Source organism: Hoplias malabaricus, chromosome 2 (assembly GCF_029633855.1).
Source record: "Hoplias malabaricus isolate fHopMal1 chromosome 2, fHopMal1.hap1, whole genome shotgun sequence".
In the NCBI taxonomy this organism is placed as follows: domain Eukaryota; kingdom Metazoa; phylum Chordata; class Actinopteri; order Characiformes; family Erythrinidae; genus Hoplias; species Hoplias malabaricus.
In genome coordinates, this window is record NC_089801.1 from 8,378,207 (window position 1) to 8,396,016 (window position 17,810).

The following is a 17,810-nucleotide window of genomic DNA, read 5'->3' on the forward strand; positions in this document are numbered from 1 at the left end:
CGCTCGGAGAAACTACTTAAACAACAAGCAGTTACCTCACGTTTTGAAAATATCTGCATTGTCTGTAATATGTGGGGTATAAACTCGTAACTTTGCTTTAATTTAATTAATTATTAATTATTGATAGTTCAGAATTTTAATAACTGTAGTTTCTAATCAGTGGTGGTGATAGGAACCAGGTTACCCACTGAACCTACACCAATGTGATGTTAATAATAGTAAAGTAACCACTCTGTCCACATATTTTAGTCTAGGTTTTGCTGGCAGTGATTAGATTTTTGTTATAAATAAATCAGTGGGGGGGCGGCAGGTAGTGTCACAGTCACACAGCTCCAAGGACCTGGAGGTTGTGGGTTCGATTCCCGCTCCGGGTGACTGTCCTGTGAGGAGTTGGTGTGTTCTCCCTGTGTCTGTGTGGGTTTCCTCCGGGTGCTCCGGTTTCCTCCCACAGTCCAAAAACACACGTTGGTAGGTGGATTGGTGACTCAAAAAGTGTCCGTGGGTGTGAGTGTGTGAGTGAATGCGTGTGTGTGTGTTGCCCTGTGAAGGACTGGCGCCCCCTCCAGGGTGAATTCCTGCCTTGTGCCCAATGATTCCAGGTAGGCTCTGGACCCTGAACTGGATAAGTGCTTACAAATAGTAAATGAATGAATGAGTAAATCAGTGGGCTATTCAGTGATGATTGTGGGTTTATTTTAAAAGGATTGTAAAGGAATTCCAGTTCTAATCTCATTAAAACTGTTGCTAATATGTCAGCAAGCGTGCTTTTAGGAGATATTGACTGGGTTGAGATCTTAAAGCTCTTTGTTTAGCTTTTTTAAAGGCATGCAAAAGCATGAACATACTCAGCATCCACACTAAATGCAATGTGGACACACATTCTGATATTTCACTGTAATTTGTTTCCATAGTCCTTGTTTTGTTTCCTTAAACTTTGCTAAGAAATGGTGTATCTTTCTGGAGAATGAGGCATGTCTCAGTTTGACCTAAAGAGCATCATTTCACCATTTTTTAAATGTAAAAACAGTGTAAATGCTCACTTAAATTTGTACCTGTATGTTTTCTCTGACCATTTATGGTTAATATCCTATATGTACAAACACATAGTAATATTTTTCTCTGGCCTTGTGTTGCACAAGAAGAAAAGACAGGTACAGTTTAAAAAACACAGCTGTGGAGTCTTCTCCACACCCTAGGGTTCATTTGGAAGTGCCATACTTTGAATAAATGGCATAAATCAATCAGCACCTCTGGCAAAAAAAAGAACTGAATGAAATTGAATAGAGTGCCAGCCCTTAATTATGAATCTGCGTAGGGATTAATTCGCGTGGCGTTAACCTTCACTCCACTTTACTGAAAGACCTTGGGAACCCGTCCCATCAGTTTGCATTAACTAGATGTAGAGTTAAGCTGTTTTTAAGGTATTAGGGGATTTTTTTTTTTTTTGACACTTGAGTTTTAGGGGTTTAATCAAATGCCAGATGGGGAATTTCAGAAATATATATTAATAATAACTTATTTATAAATGATTTATAACCACATATGACATTTAGTAAAGCAGAATGTAAATATAGCTCCTAACGAATATAACGCATTAGCCCTTGGATAGCTCGTGCACGCGCTCCGTGACGTGTCCCCTCTCTGCGTGCGCGCTCCCGCGGGACTCCCACGGTAGAAAATGGCGAGCGCGTGCAAGAGGCAGCTTTGCACGAACGAGAAGCGCGGCTATCGCCAGGATCTGCAGCTGTGGCGCAGTAAACTCGTTCACTGCGTGGGTAAGAGCGCTTACGGGAACTCTGCCGTTTACTCTCTGTGTTTTGCGTGTTTTCAGGTTAAGGACGGAAGCAAAAGCGGATTGTAGCGAGTTAACATTAGCTCCGCGGCTAACAGTCGCTTCCAGTACCTCAGCATCGAAGCTGCAGTGTGTTCTTCTCCACCAGCTTCTCGCTCGAGTTTACAGCTCCACCTTAAATGGGTCCACCTTAATCAGCCAAGCCCGGTCATGTCGTTGCCAGAGTCAGCAACACGGCTAAACTTGTCTTTTTTACTCGGTTTCTTGTTCATTGTTCCCTTCCACCTTAAACAGCGCAGCAGAACGTTATCTTCCGAATTTACATACTGCGCCCGCTACTCCATTTAAGGTGGAAACGGAAATTGTAGTATAAGAAGGTGGTGAAAGCTTGGTGCGTCAACACTCGGTCTTGTATTGATACTGAGCTATCTCTGTGTCGACTGTTAAATAATAAGTTGCGTGTAATCCCGATAATCTTTGTTATTAGTAACAGAGTGTGCATTTCAGTTGTTTGTGGTGTTGTCTGGGCTGTAAACTGGGGGAAGAAGTTCCTGAGAGTGAAGCTTTCAGGCTAAATGTAGGAGGGGAGTGTTTTCAGGGTGTGAAATGCAGAGACCATGCAGACGTGAAGAAGTTCCTGTGTTTTTTGGTCAACAAGAATACCCCTGTCGTTTAAACCCCCATCTGCGAACAGACATTTTTTGTGACTGCTTGAAGGCCGTGTTGTTCTGTGTGAAGTTGCTTAATAGAATTGGTTTAAAGGAAAGAAATTGAAGGAGTTATACATTATGCAATTTAGGGGGAAGTAGCTGTTGTCTACTCACATTGCACTGATTTAGATTGTATACTTTGCTTGTAACAAATGTGTGTGGATTTTCTTTTGGTCCATGTTTCAGAGTAAAATGGTTATCCAAAAAGCATTGTACGTTATCACTGTTAGAAATTGCATTGTTTCTCCAAAATTATAAGTTTACAAGAGAAGAAAACATTAAAGATAAAAAAATCCAAGCTGTTTTTTTGGCCAAGTCCATAAACAACGAGTGCACGATGCACTGCAATGTACTGGTGACACGTCCAGGGTGTGTACTTTTCTTTCCCCCAGTGGTTCTGGAATAGACTCCAGATCCACTGTTATACTTATCAGTAAAGAAGCAGTTGTAGAAATGTAATTAATATGTAATGACAACATGAGTAAGTAGGTAACTTGTCTTACTCAACTATCTGATTATATATATATTTTTTTTTTCAGGAACTGTTGATTGTTGATAGGCAAACATCTATGAACGTAGAATTAGATTAAGATTAGTGTTCAGAGAAAAGATCCCAGGTTAGGCATTGCACATCTGCACTGGATGCATACAATGGTTATGTATATAGCAAGCTTTTCAAAGCATTTCGAAGCAAATAGATGGGAGTAGGGGCCTTTAATGGATTATACCCTGAGGAAAGAAGCTACATGTGCCCATTTTGCCTCGTCAAATCGAGCTATGTTTCATAGCATGCAGGTCCGTACAGGTAATGCATCTTACTGTTGAGGCTAAGTACCATTTTTGTTTTCAGTTTTGACTGAACAACATGTCCATTCCTCAGAAATCAACTGATTATTTTAAGGGGAATACGTCTTGAAAATGTAAGCATTGACATGTAAACTGTCAGTTTAGAATAAGTTACCAATTCTTTAAAATGACCCCCGCTCTCCAAGCTCTCCGATCGCCAATGTAGTCATTTTATTTGCTATTCAATAAAAAATACCTGTGCATGTCTTCTGAATTTGAAGTTGGATAATGATAAGCTTTGTTGTTTGGTCTTTTTTTAAATGATGAGCTTGAGTTGGATTTTAATGGGCTTTGTTTTTCCTTAAAATAGCTTACAATTCAAGCCTATATTTATTTGGGAGCCTTCTTTATTTAAATGTTGAAAGTAGACATGTTATGTGCAGTTATATCTCATGTTATATATAACATATTTATTTCAGCCTGGCACTAATTAAGATTGTTGCACAAATAGAGACTCAGAAACGAGGTAGTCTTCCATCATTGATTATGGCAACATTTGACTACTGTTTTTAATGCAGCATGTGCCTTTTATATTCAATTTACAAATTATACAACATGGTTAACTCTTTCATAACAACACTAGGGCATGTATTAGAAAAAGGCAAGCTACAGAGCCTCATTCTTGTCAGAATGATACTCTCTTCTTCACACATGGCAGCTGCTGCCCATGCCATGTGGCGTCTGTTTGTTAACGGTGACCCAAGTTCCATTGTTTCGCTTTTAAGCTGGAAAAATAATACAATAACACTACATTTGAACATTTCTCCACATTTCTACATTAGATAACACACCACTTCAATGTCCACCTGACTACTGTGTCTCTATGGCAACTATTGTGTCCTATATTCCCACAATGCCTTGCTTTGTTTATGTCGGCTATCATCAAAAGCCTGCTCTCTATATTCATCCTAAACCTAATTGATTCTAATTCTATAGTTATTGTTGCTTAAATTCTTATCCTAATCACATCCTGTCTTTTATGTCACAGTTGAATTACAATAATTATGCTAATATTGTAGATTAATTAATTCAAACATATGGACTCTTATGCACAGTCATTTGCAAAAGTTTGGGCATGTCTAGTTAGTTAGCTGGTTCAAAGAATTTGTAAAAGTAATGTTTTAGTAGAGTATTTATTCAAAGAAGAGTTCATGTATTGTTCTGAGTGTTTTTTATTCTATAACTTCATTATATGGTTTTTCAGATTTGCAGCTTTCAACACAAGCTTTGTTACAGCTCTAATGATCTTCAGTGATGCAAATAATAAATGGAGGCCTGACTGATTAAAGCATTATAAAATGGAGGAATGGGATCAAATGATAAAAATCTTCAGTCGGGCTTACTATACAGTGATCCCTCGTTTTTCGCGGGGGATGCGTTCCAAGACCACCCGCGAAAAACGAATTTCCGCGAAGTAGAGGAAAGATTTTTTTTTTTTTTTTTTTTTATAAATGTATTTAACGAGTATTTGGACTTTTAAAACCCTCCCTGTGCTGTTAACAACCCACCCTTTGCATTAAACAGCCATTCTATAACGTTTTTCAGCTGGAACTACATGTGATATCCCACCAGTTTCTTTAATAGAGTAATTCCTAAGCTGTGCGTAAGTAAATTTCACTCGGATGTGTACATGAACAATACATGTACTGTACGTAAGAAATACTTGTAAATGATATATTTTGTCACCTACAGGCCGAGTCTAATACATGTAAAAAATAAAAAAGCCCCCTTGAAAAAACCTGCGAATTAGTGAATCTGTAAAAGAAGAACCGCAAAGTAGCGAGGGATTACTGTACTGTGAAAAGTTCAAATGTGACATGTTAAAAATTCTGACCACGTATTCTTAATTTTGGCCAAAAGATTTTACTTTCATCTACTTGTATACATTTTAAGATGCAGTCCTTCTCTTTCAGTATGATCGCATGCCTTTCTGCACCCTCTGTAAACACAGATGCATGGGGTGTTGGTGCAACACCTGTGACCTGCTTTGGGCAAAAAAAAAGCAAAAAGGGTCAAACATCAGAGCACCATTTTACCCCACAGTACTTTCTTTTTTTTTTTTTTTTAAAGGAAAGTGGGTCACTGTTTGCCCCAAAACATGAGTGCACAGGAGTGAGGATTGAGCAACAAAACCTCTGGCTTTTAGCCATTTTACTTGTTTATCTTTATTCCCATTTTGTCATGTTTGCTCAGTGCAGACATTTGTCAGTACTTTACTGTTTTTATTATGTTTATCATAATTTTTCTCACATTAACACCCAGCGCAGTGATCGGTGAGACTTGGAAGAGGATTCCAAAGTCTCAGCCCTTGATTTCAGATGAAGAGCGATATCAGAACAGCTTATTTGTTCCTGAGAATTCTGACTTGGTAATTCTACCAAAAAAATCAGTTTGTAGAGGCATTAGATCCCCAAAATAATGTGCACGTATGCTGAACATTTTTCATATATCAACTTTTAAGTTGTGCTGCTTGTGTGTTGTTTGCTAGCTAATTAACAGGAAAAATGGACAATGAATTGCTGGCAACTGCGTTAGAAACATGCATGTGTTTTGGTGATATATTCTGGCTGGTGTAAGCAGGGTTTGGAGATAACGTTTAACTGTACATACACAGCTATTTTTGTTTATGATGCTTGTTTATATGGTTACATGGTCTTGTTGAGTTTAGCAGTTTGTTTTTCATGGTTCGTTAAATGGTTCCCCCATTGTTGAATATCATCAAAATGTTGTAATGTACATGTTCATTTTCCTGCAAGTTCCATAACCAGTAGGTCTCAGCCTGTCATTCATAACCTTTCTCTTTTTGATGCTATGATCATCATAAGCACACATTCCTGTGTAGGAGACATGATCTTCAAAGTACTAAAAGAATGCCAGAATCCTTGTTGCTCCCTTTGTTGTCCCTAGTATCTATATCTAGTTACACGCTGTGGCTACTGTGCAAAATGACGGGGGGAAAAAAATGGAATCAATGAAATGGTGCTTAAATTGTTTTGCTGCTGTTTGTGAACAAAGCTAACTCTTTAGGGCTTGGTTTACTAATAATCACAATGCTATTACGTAAGGTTTTAATAAAGTTAACTGCTTCGCTAAGCATTGCTACACTCTGTATGTGTGTGTGTGTGTGTGAATGCAACGAAATTCCTGCATTCAATTCATATAGGCAAGCAATATTTCAGTTAAGCCTTGTTTTCAAACATACAGTGATACATCCTGTTCTCCCCCAACCCTAAGGAAACCACCCCCTGACCAGCCTGCCAGTTTAACCCAAGGTTGAGAATCACTTCCTTGAACAGAGATGTAGCTTAGAAACATCTCAACACACTATTGTGACTACTAAACTTATATAAATATGTTGGATAATGTAATCCTTCTGATTCTTTTGCTATTTGTTTTGTAAATCGTGATGACTGAAGGGGCTTTGAAGTGTAGAATTCTCCACACTGTCCCACAAAATAAATGAAAAACACTAGGAACTCATTTGCACCAATGTTGCACGAAATGTTATTAAATTAATTAAAATTATTAAATGCAAGTGTGATGTTCTTGTCATATATGATATGATATATAATTTTTTTTTTCTTCACCGTCTTTTTGTTTCAATGTTTTTAAATGTGTGTTGTGTTTACACTTTCCAGTTATTGGTCATAGTTGGTGAAGACGGACTATGAATGTTTTATATTGTAAGTCTGTGGTTTTACTTCTTCAGCTTAACACAAAGTTATCTGCATGGGCAGATGAAACCACAAGACTTGAAACTTATGTCAGCGACACTCAGAAACAGGATGTTTGTATGTTAATCTTTTCTCACGTGCTTCTAAATATTAAACTTGAGGGTATACACTGCCAGGGCAAAAACAAATCACACATAAAGCCACACATAATATACGCCCATTGTCTTTTTTCAGCTCCACTGCTGACCATATTGGAGCAATTTTCTAGTTCTGCAATTACAGACTATAGTCCGTTGTTCTGCATAATTTGATAGCTCCTTTTTCCCTGTTCAATAGTCTGTGCCACCACAGAACAAGTATTATTTAGATGGTGGATCATTCTCAGCACAGTGGTGACACTACAGATCCCTCATGGATTGTTATTTCTGCCTGATGAGTTCTATGCATCTCACTCTACGCTTCTTTCTTCCCCACACAGGCACTGAGAAGATTTTGGAATTATTACTTGGAACACGAATTTTAGAGGACCTAAGACTTTTCAAAGGTAAGTACAAAAATGCTTGAAAGTAATGTGTTACATAATATTTTTTGCCTTTTGGTTTATTTAAAATCCAAAGAAAATTTTAAACCTGACATTCATATCAGTCACTTCCTACTTGGGTGTTTTTGCTTCCAGATTTTCAAGGTTCACTGTGATATAGTGCATTTTTTACTAAAAAAAAAAACAAAACAAAACTTTGTATAGAGCATTTTGGGGAATTGCCAAATGTGGGTAAATTTGATCACACCACAAGCCACAGCGGCAGGTTAGCCATTAGGACCGGAGAAACAGAGAGGATTGAATTTTGTAACACAACTGACCTGCCCAGGGCAGGGATGCTTACCAATCAGAAGTGTCTTGGTCCAGACACGCCCACCAATCACAAGTGGCTCAAGGCCCCTGCGTATACGGCCAACAAGAAGCACACTAAACTTGTTTGTGATAGCAACAAATGACCTCTACTGAGCCATAGTACCACTGAGTATTTTAGCCCTCAGAACGCAGAATGGTTGTTATATGGGAATATATTGTATGTGAGAAAACGCACGTAAAACTAAAGAAGATATGTTATTGTGGAACAATCTTCAAATCATGAGGAAATACCATAAACGTAACATTTTACATAACACGTGAAAAGCACCACTGGGGCTGAATAACCAGTTTACCATCAAGTGTGTTCTGAGTTTTTGTGTGAGACGTGTTGATATTTGTTAGGTTCTATATTCAGTCTTAGGCAAAGTACACCCCCAAAACCTTGATTTTCAGTGTGAACAAAATTTTACATTTTAAAACAAATACTAGTGTGAAAGATTTCTATAAGAAGCTAACATAGATTCAACCCTAAATAAAATATTTTTTAAAACTCATCTAATAAAAGAAATGGTTTCAGCAACGTAAAACCAATATGAAGTTTTGATGACTCTTTTGTGCATTAAATTGGTTAAATTTTTATTAAAGTTATAAATACACGAAGAAATCAGTTGTTTCATTCCTGAAAGAGATTCTGTAATATAATATTTTATTTATAATTCATACATATAAATCATAATTTATATATATTATTAAAAATAGATGAATGGAGAGAGAGAGAGTTGACATTGTTTTTAATTTAGTCTGGGAAGACATGTACAAGGAGATTCCATTAAGAACACAAAATACTGCCATTTTCATTTGCTTCTAGATTAATTTTTACTTTTCTTTTGCATTCACAGATTATAAGCCTGCGAGTGGGTCAAATTGGTCATTTGATGAAACTTGTCTATTTTGCTGCTTAAGACGAGAGAAAGTGAAGGTAGTTTTTATTTATTTTTTTTTAATCTTTTGAGATTTGAGGATTGGAGGAATCTGTAAAGTTTCCAGATATTTCTTTGTTATGAGCTTAAGTTATTAACTGGCACGTTAATGTTTGCAGACACAACTGCAATTCCAGGCTAGATGAACTGGGAAATGATCTCCGTTGAACTTGCTGCTCGTGTTTTGCTCACGTCTGTTTTTGTGTTTTTCAATCTGCAGGAACATGTAGTTGCACTTAATAATAAAATCGTGGAAAGTGGAGGCAAACCTTTACTTGGCAAGGATCAGTCTTATATCAGTAGACTTGAGTGGCAAGTAGAAGAGTTTCTCAATGCGGTCTTACACAGGAAAGGTGAGTACTTCAGCACTGTTATTGTTAAAGCTGTGTGTCTACTTGTTGAACATCACATATTTCAACCATATATCGTAAACATTAATGTCTAGCATGTTGAACAAGCCTGTTTTGCATGCTTCCCCTCTTGGTGTTGAATTCTATTTATTTTTTTGTCAGCATGTTTGCTGATTTTTGCATATATGCATGAAATTGTGTTTTGTTTTCATATTTTTTGCATCTTGCTTACCATTCCACAGAATACACACCAAGGATCCCAGATCCTCACATCCCTGTGGTGGCTTGTGATACCATGCAGCAAATGATTGGTCAGTTAGTGGTGCATTATACCTCAAATACCAACTCTCAGGGCTCGCCTCAGCACAATGGCAAAATGGACCAAAGCCTGTTGAATACTTGCTCAATCACACCATCAACCATTGCTGCTCCAGCTACTGTTGCTGCCTGTGCACAGAATCCTGTCCTTAGCAAGCTCCTTATGGCAGACCAAGATGCACCTCTGGACCTTTCAGTCAAGAAGGTCAAAGCTGAAATATGTGAACAAGGTATGATCACTGTATCAGCTTAATGTGTACAATGAGACAGCCAGAAAATCCAGTTCTGTTTTTACCTGTTTTTTACCCTATATATTTTATAACATATGTTTTCAGATGGTGTTCTGGATCTCTCCTTAAAGAAGAGTCGTACCCCAGACAGCATCTCTGTCAAAAGCCATCCTGTGAATTTCATGAATGCCATTGTTTCAAGGTTAGTGTATTAACATATTAATTTATTAGTAAATGGCTATTTATGCATAATGCTAAAACTAAAGATTTCCAACAGTAAACTTCAGCAAAAAGGCATATTGGAGGAAGTCTCATTGAATTTGTAACTAGCAAAACATTTGTCTCAGGGAAGTTTTAACTAACAAAACTTAAGAATGAAAAGCAAACTATTGTTGGCAAATATTATCAGTCCATTTACAATTAGATTATGTAACACTACTATTTCACAAAACCTCAAACATTTTCCCACTAAATATATTTTTCTGAAAGGTTCATATTAGAAAGGTAAAGAGAATGTAAGCATTTTGCAAACTACAGTATCTGTAAACATTTCAACATTAAACATATCTTGCTGATAATTTGTTTGTTTGTTTTGTTTTTGTATTTAGAGACAACAAAGACCCAGGTCTAGCAAGAGATCTTCAGTCAGCTTTCACATTGGAACAGTTCATGTCTAAGCTTTGTTTGCATCACCAGCGGCAGGTTGTCGATGCATTTGGCTTCTTGCAAACAGAGGTCAAGGCTTCCTCCAATATCTTTCAGACGTCCTCCCCAACTACCCCAGAAAAACCACATACTTCAGGCAGCAGCCATCCAACATTTGATGAATGTTTCAGGAACCAGAGGTCTGACGACACACAGAGTTTGCCTTTAGCAATAAGTACGCCTGGGGTCCAAGAGTTGCCTTTTCTCAAGAATAATGATATTTCACATGCAGAGCAACCCTTGAAAACTGAAGGATTACTGATTGCCCCAGTCAAGACTCAACCTTCCTTATCAGTTTGTAAGGCAGACATCGCTGATGAAATTTTGCCATCTTCTAATGTAGTAGGTGCTGAATGTAAAAATACAAATGTTCAGCCAAAATGTCCAACTCTCCTTATTGTAAAAAATCGAGCCTCTGGCAGCCTCGAAGCCAAAAATTTGACTGAAGAGGCCTCGGCCAGTGAGCCTGTTAATACTGGCACTATAGAACAGAACCTGTGCACTTCTGACACACCATTACAAGCAAGTAGCTGTGAGTCAGATGTTGTGGAGCTGTCGTCATCTGTGGACAATGGACACACTGAACCCTGTGCTGTAGAAAAAAGCCTTTCAACGCACAGCAAAGGTTCTTCTTCTGCATCCTGCACCTCAAATGTAATTTCCCCGATTTCACCAAGAACAGCTAGGAAAAGTAGGAGGGGATCTAACCCTCTACAAAGAGAGAGCTCAGGATGTCATATGATTAATGATCCTGATGATGTTAATTATGACACTGTCTATGTTGGAAAACCAATTACTGAATGTCAGCTTCAATCACAGAATCATATGTTTCCACGGAAAAATGCTAGAAAAAGCACAAGGGGATACAGATATATTGGAGATTGTTGTGAACTTAAAACTGTGCGAACATTAGCGAGCAAGTCTGCTGATGGTAATGGTAATGGGAACTACCCTGTTCCTATGCCAGAGATGATCACATCAGTGACTCCAAAGCAGGCTCATGCAAAACCTGATGGTGTTCCTCCAGTGGACGTACCTATTACAGGGGATTGTATAGAACCTGTAACAAACAAAAAACCCTCAGACCAACCAGAGGAGACAGACGTTCCTGAAGATGATCTGGCAAGTGAAGATTTGGTTGTGGAAACCAGTCAGACAGGTCAAAATCAAAGTTTAGAGCAGATTTCCTGTGTAGCTGAAACGGAACAGAATGATTTACCTGTGCAACAGATCTTAAATGCAGGGATGCAAGACAGAGTTTCTAACGATGTCCTTGACACTGATGAAGACCTCAACGATTCAAATGTTGCGGATCATACACCCCCTCAAGCAATAGAGCCTACAACAAATGAAAACACAGATACCCCCATATCTGATGAAGTAAACCAAGAACAGGGTCAAAATGTAGTCACAGAGGCATTGCAGAGTCCATTACCTTTGGACATAACCAAAGATGGGGTCTCTGAATTAGATGGAACAAGTATAGAAAATGATTTGGAAGCTCAAAATGTCACTGAAGACAACTCCCAAACTGAGTCTCTAGAACAGACTAAATGTATGGAAGTGCAAGTAATGACATGCACAGATAATAACGCACAGTTAGAAATGAGCTGTGGATCTGAAACAAATCTAAAACCAGGATATGGCATCAACACAAAAGATAAAGAAACTGAGTCTGTGTCTTCTGGCATAAGTGTTGAGGAAATGGCAGCAAAGGAACAGCCTGAAGAATGTACAGAAGAGAAGTTTGTAGAGAACAACCCTGACAATTTCAGCACTAAAAAGATTGTTACAAAAACCACTGTCTCCTCAGACAGATGTTTGCGAAGCAGAGTGTCCAAAGGAACAGCCGAACAAATACTGGTTTCTAGCACACCCAGTCAGATAGAAACACAGTCAGATAGCCCTGAAAAACATAATAATATTCCAGAGCCTAAACGCCCTTTGAAAACTTCAAAATTGAAACAGCTTGACGAAAATGTGTCATGCAGTGATAGTCTGTCTAATTTGAATACCTCAGGAGATAGTAATCTTGAAAAAACCCACAAGGGTGGTAATATGATGTGCACAAGGCAGAAGCAAAAGTTAATGATAGAAAAAGAATCCGATTATAACAAGGAGCAGGATGTCCCTGAGCTCTCAATCCAAAAAGATGAGGGCAAAGTTCAAGAACAAAATAACATTTCTAATGATATTCCAGAGAACGTAGTCGTCATTCCACCCAAGAATGATGAGTCTCCTGGGAAGTCTGTAAAGTCTTCTGAAAGAATGCAACTTAGAAATCGTCAGATTGAACAAAATAGTACTAAGGTCCCATCGCCTGTCAAAAATGTAACGCAGTCCCCTGAACAAATGCTTCAGAGAAACAGGAACAGCGGTGCAGTGGATCAGCCTGTTAGTGGAGATCCCCCTAGTTCACCATCCAGAAGCTGTTTGGAGAAGCCCAGTCGGATGCCTTTAAGAAGTAGGGATAGCTGTAATGCGGAGCAGACCGTCAGCAAAGATTCCTGTACCTCTCCCAGCAGAAACAGTTCAGAAAGTGTGACACGCATGCCGTTAAGAAGCAGAAATAGTAGCACAGTTGATCAGCATGCTTGTGGAGATTCTGCTAGTGCGATCAAAAATGTGTCCAATACATCCAACTCTCAATCTGAGCAACCAAGTAGTGACCTCAGCCCTACAAATAGGAAAGCGGAGAGTACGGGACACATGCCTCTAAGGAGCGGAACTATTTCTGTAGAGCAGCCATCGAAAAGTACTTTGATTGTTGGAAACACGACAGAGAGCCCTGGGCGAATGTCTTTGCGTAGAGGTGCAGATAAGATGGATAATCCTACAACACCTCCTAAGAGCTTAAAACCTTCGCAAAAATCTCAGCGGATGTCTAAAACACCTCTGCCTTCCTCTGTTCAAGAGGGAGAACAGAGTCCCGTTAGTGGGAAAGGGAAGAATGACAAACTACATAAGGATGAAATAAAAGGTTCTTCTTTGCCAGATAACTTACTGGTTCCATTAAACCTACCAACCACCAGTCCAATAGTCCCTTGTCCGTCCAAGTTTTTGGAGGCATTAAATGGGGAAGAGAACCAACATTTGATTTTAGATTTAAATACCAAGTTTGATAAAATGCAGAAAGGGTGGGTTCAAATGGACAAAGAGGGGCAGCCTGCACCAAAACCAAAAAACAAGGCTGACAGACTAAAAGAAATATGGAAAAGCAAAAAAAGAATTAGAAAGCCAAAGTCATTAGAGCAGCAGAAGTTCTCCCCTGTGCAAATGCTATTCATGAAGTCTTTTGACCTTCCCAGTATTTGTCGGTGGTTCTTGCAGTCGACAGAAACAAAATCTCTTGTCATTGTCAAAAAGGTGAACACTAGACTACCATCAGAAACGCAGTTGTGTTTTCACAGTTCAGCATCCGTACCAGGGTCTTCCAATGGGGTCTTTCCAAGTGTGCAGGCTGAACGCTTAAAAAAGCATCTAAAAAAGTTTGCCATTGCATCCCCTGTGAGGAGCAACCCCAAGAACAAAAGGCTAATTGCTAAAGCTTTAGCTGAGGGTATCTCCATCTCAAAAGGTAAAGAAAAGCGAGAACCAAGCACGGCCACGCGGATCTCTACAAAGCCTCACAGCTACACTGGTCTGATACAGCCGCAGCCTGCTGAGAGCCACAGCAAGGTCCAAGCCAATGCAAAAAACCCAGCCAGTGCCAGAATTCTGAGGAAATATTCTAATATGCGTGAGAAAATGCAAGTTCAACAAAACACTCTCAAGAACCTAGACGGCTCCATGGACAAAACAAAAAAAATGCATGTGATGCCAAAGAATATCGCTAAAGATATCTCTGCAAGTAAAGGACAAAGATCTGCCATTGTCAAGAAGGTGAAAGCCTTGGCTAATAAAGCAAAAGCGAAGTCTGTAAATAAAGACAGGACCCCAAATAGCAGTGTTCGTAGAGCATTAAGAGGTTTTAAAGACAGAGATAATATCACAACTAAGAAGGATCCCTCTAAATTATCAAAAGAGAGCACAGGAAGTGAGCCTAAAACTACAAGCAGGAAAGAGACCCCAGCAAAATCTGACAAGACTCCACAAACAAAAACTGACATTAAAAAATCCCTGTCCCCCAAAGCTCCTGAAAGTTTGCCATCTCCCTCCCAAAGTGCAGACATGAAGCTGCAGAGATCAGAAGACCAGGTATTAACTAGGTCTCAAAGAAAGATTGAAGCCACTCTTGCACAAACCGGATCTCCAAAAGCCACCACAAAAAGAAGCACTGAACTTGTATCCACTCCAGCAAAACGTGCAAGGACCTCAAAGTGATATGACAGATAAAAGCAGATAAAGACTGCATGGGTGTTTTGTTTTGTTTCAAAGACATGCTTGAAGGACAAATTGTAAAGGATTTTTAAGCTTCTGGATGCTTGGACATGTACATGGGGTTTTCATGTGTACTCCCACCAAACCAGTGCAGTGTACAGAACTTTTCCACAAACCAGATCACAACCAGATGTATATTATGTTTATAGTACATTTAGTTATTACCTTTATTGTGTAGCCGGTGGTGTGCCCTTGTCATTCCAAAGCTACACTGTTATTTAAAATGATTGCCGCTGAAGTGGTTGTCCTCGTTACAAAAGGAAAAATAATACCTGCCGACTAAGAAATTGGTCATATTTATAACTGAATCTGCAGTCCTTGGCTGTCGTTCCCGATTAGCATTTCAATGGTTGTGCGACTTGGTAATGTGCCTTATTGATGAACAGACTGTTCTTTGAACCTCAATGTCTTTCTTCTTGCACAGATAGTTGTCATTTTTGTTTAAAGCTCATTATGACTGTGATCCATCTATGATCCGTTTTTGGTGTGTAAACTCCATACTTACTGAATTGATTCTTCTTGAAGAATTTAGATTTCTTGCTAAGTTTTTATTCTTTTTACATCTATAGGTAATTTCAGAGCATTAAAATATTTCTAAATACTTATCCTTCAGTAAATTCCTGTGTTTTTGTTTTTTAGTGGGTTTTTTTTTCCATGTTTTATTTTGGTCCTAAATGTGTTGTTGCTTCCGTTCCATTAGATCACTTTACTAGCTAATGTCAGTTAATGCATTAAATGGAAAGAAATGTAATTATTGTTTTTAAGATACGTTACTGTCACTTTTGAACAACGGGAAAAGACGACTCGCCATAATAGAATTACTTTATTTTGGATATTGACATGTTAGTCGTTGTTTGGCTAATATCTGATCCTTATAGAGGCTGTTACTATTGCTTTGCCAAAAGTTAGTAAACAGGCTTTTGTCTTTTATTTATTCAAGGACTCTCTGTACAATGATTCATCGTGAGATGGGGTCCCAAATCTATTTTTGACATGTGGAAAGAGAAAGCTCTTTTGGGTCTCTTTGAATATGATGTCTATGCATGCGTGTTAATGTGCCTCTGAATAATGTACAGATTAAGACCTTTTAAAGATTTTTTTTGAAATGTGTCCTTTATAAACTACCATTCAGTTAAAAAATTTTTGACCAAGCAATGAATGAAGGCTTATGTCCAGCAGTAAACACTGCAGTTTCATGTAGTTATCCCTGGGCTACTACATTCAGTGATGGACCAAACTGACGATCTGGATTATTATTATTTTTTTAATCTATTTTTAAAGAAAATTGGATTTTCTACCCTTAGGTAAAATAACTCCTACACTATTAACATAAAAAACTGAATAAACTCATGAAAATCTTATTTTAATTTCTTTGCGAGCTCAGTCTTTTTATGTCACATTAGCACAACTGTCATTTTTATTTTCCTTTGGCTTTAAAAGTGATCTCTTGTAAATTCAAAGCTATTTCACTTTTTTTTTTTCCTTTCTAAATTAATGGATATTTAATGTTATGGGTATCTTTGACATAAATTGAATCCCCGCCAGACACCAGACTTGAACATTTTACTCATTCATGTTGATATTTATAGTTTTTGCTTCTGTATATATGAAGAGAATACCAATTTTATTTGTATATTGTTTTAAGCTGATATTTCTTGCCATAACTGATATAAAGTGTTTTCAGTTTCAATTATTCTTCAGTGCATTGGACTTTTCTGCAGAACTGCTCTCTTTTGGTTTGTTTGTTTTGCAGTATGACGTACAAATGCCAGATATGAGACAATCAAATGAGATCGGGTATTAAAAGGTCACATTTTATAGGAGTCAATATATGCATTAAGCAGTAAATACGTGGAAAGTGACATTAAATGTAAAGGTTTTTTGTTTGGTATCATATTTTATTTGTTTTTTTTTTAAATCACAAGTAATGTTTTAAAGTGGTACCCACTTTACATTGCAGTTAACACTTGTCCTGGTTCTTTTTACTCAAACGAATGCTGATTTTTGTTTTTTCTTCCGTTTCTTGATGTTATAACAATGACTAAAAGAGTTTAGTTTTCTTCTTTTATCTTCTCTTCTTTACATATTTATTGGCAATGTTAGTAGAAACATTAATATGCCAATGGTCAGCAGCCTTGGAGCTGGATATTTACTGCCAGGAAAGTTTTGCTAACCCCTGCTATTGTGAAATTTAAGTTGTAACAAATGAACACAAATGACCTGTTGTTGAAAGAGATGCAACTGAGATTTTATGAAGCTTAAGATGAGCACAGAAAGTGACTAATAATTGAGTAATATTTCCCAACTCTGGAGGAGGTCTAAACAACAGCAACTAAACAGCTCAGACCTGGCTTATTAGTGACCCAATGACTTGGATATGACTCTATAGGTGTGGTATAGGAGCAGTGAGACTGACGAAAATGTACAGGGCAAGGGGGTTACTCCAGGACCAGAGCTGAAAATATTGCTGAAAAACAGCACTCTTGCTCAAGACCTTATGTCCAGCACGGTTAGTGAATTCCTCTGTGTAAACACCCCTGACACTTAAAGATTTGAATCAGGGGCGTTTGTGCAGAACAATCACCCAGATCTGCTGGACACTGGCGGTTCAGTAATGGAGTTGTTTACTTCTGGTCTACAGGTTTCATGGGCTACAGTTATTTTGTACACAGGAGTTTACTCTACCCACATCTAACACACCACTTCTAGGTAAAAACTCTCTTTAGGGGATTAACTGAACATTACAGTCTTGTTTGATCTGAATCCAGGACTGGACACAACTGACTAATAGAGTGGATCTCAGGAAGTAACCCATGGTAGGTTTTAAAGGAAGTAAATGATGAGATGGTGTGGGCAAAATTAAGACTAGACTTGAAATATAAGGTTTGCACTTTTGCTTGCTTTTATTGCTTTTTGTTTTTCCCCTTGTTTGAAAGTATAAATATACTCAGACAATTTAGCACCATGTTCAG

At 38.1% G+C, this 17,810-nt stretch overlaps 1 protein-coding gene across 1 annotated transcript; it reads left to right on the forward strand.

Moving 5' to 3' along the window:
* Nucleotides 1–1,659: 1,659 nt before the first annotated feature.
* On the forward strand, nt 1,660–16,691 carry wu:fc17b08 (serine-rich adhesin for platelets). Its single transcript, XM_066650906.1, has 7 exons — nt 1,660–1,775; nt 7,501–7,566; nt 8,775–8,854; nt 9,076–9,208; nt 9,448–9,753; nt 9,859–9,955; nt 10,362–16,691. Exons 1-7 carry the CDS (start codon nt 1,679–1,681, stop codon nt 14,779–14,781), a joined length of 5,199 nt encoding a protein of 1,732 aa, XP_066507003.1. The 5' UTR covers nt 1,660–1,678; the 3' UTR covers nt 14,782–16,691.
* The last annotated feature ends 1,119 nt before the right edge of the window (nt 16,692–17,810 follow it).

Bases quoted from the DNA above. Each gene is read 5' to 3' on its own strand.
- wu:fc17b08 (XM_066650906.1), top strand. From the start codon at position 1,679: ATGGCGAGCGCGTGCAAGAGGCAGCTTTGCACGAACGAGAAGCGCGGC. The intron at 9,754-9,858 runs GTATGATCACTG...ATATGTTTTCAG, and splicing joins AGCTGAAATATGTGAACAAG to ATGGTGTTCTGGATCTCTCC. The intron at 9,956-10,361 runs GTTAGTGTATTA...TTTTGTATTTAG, and splicing joins ATGAATGCCATTGTTTCAAG to AGACAACAAAGACCCAGGTC.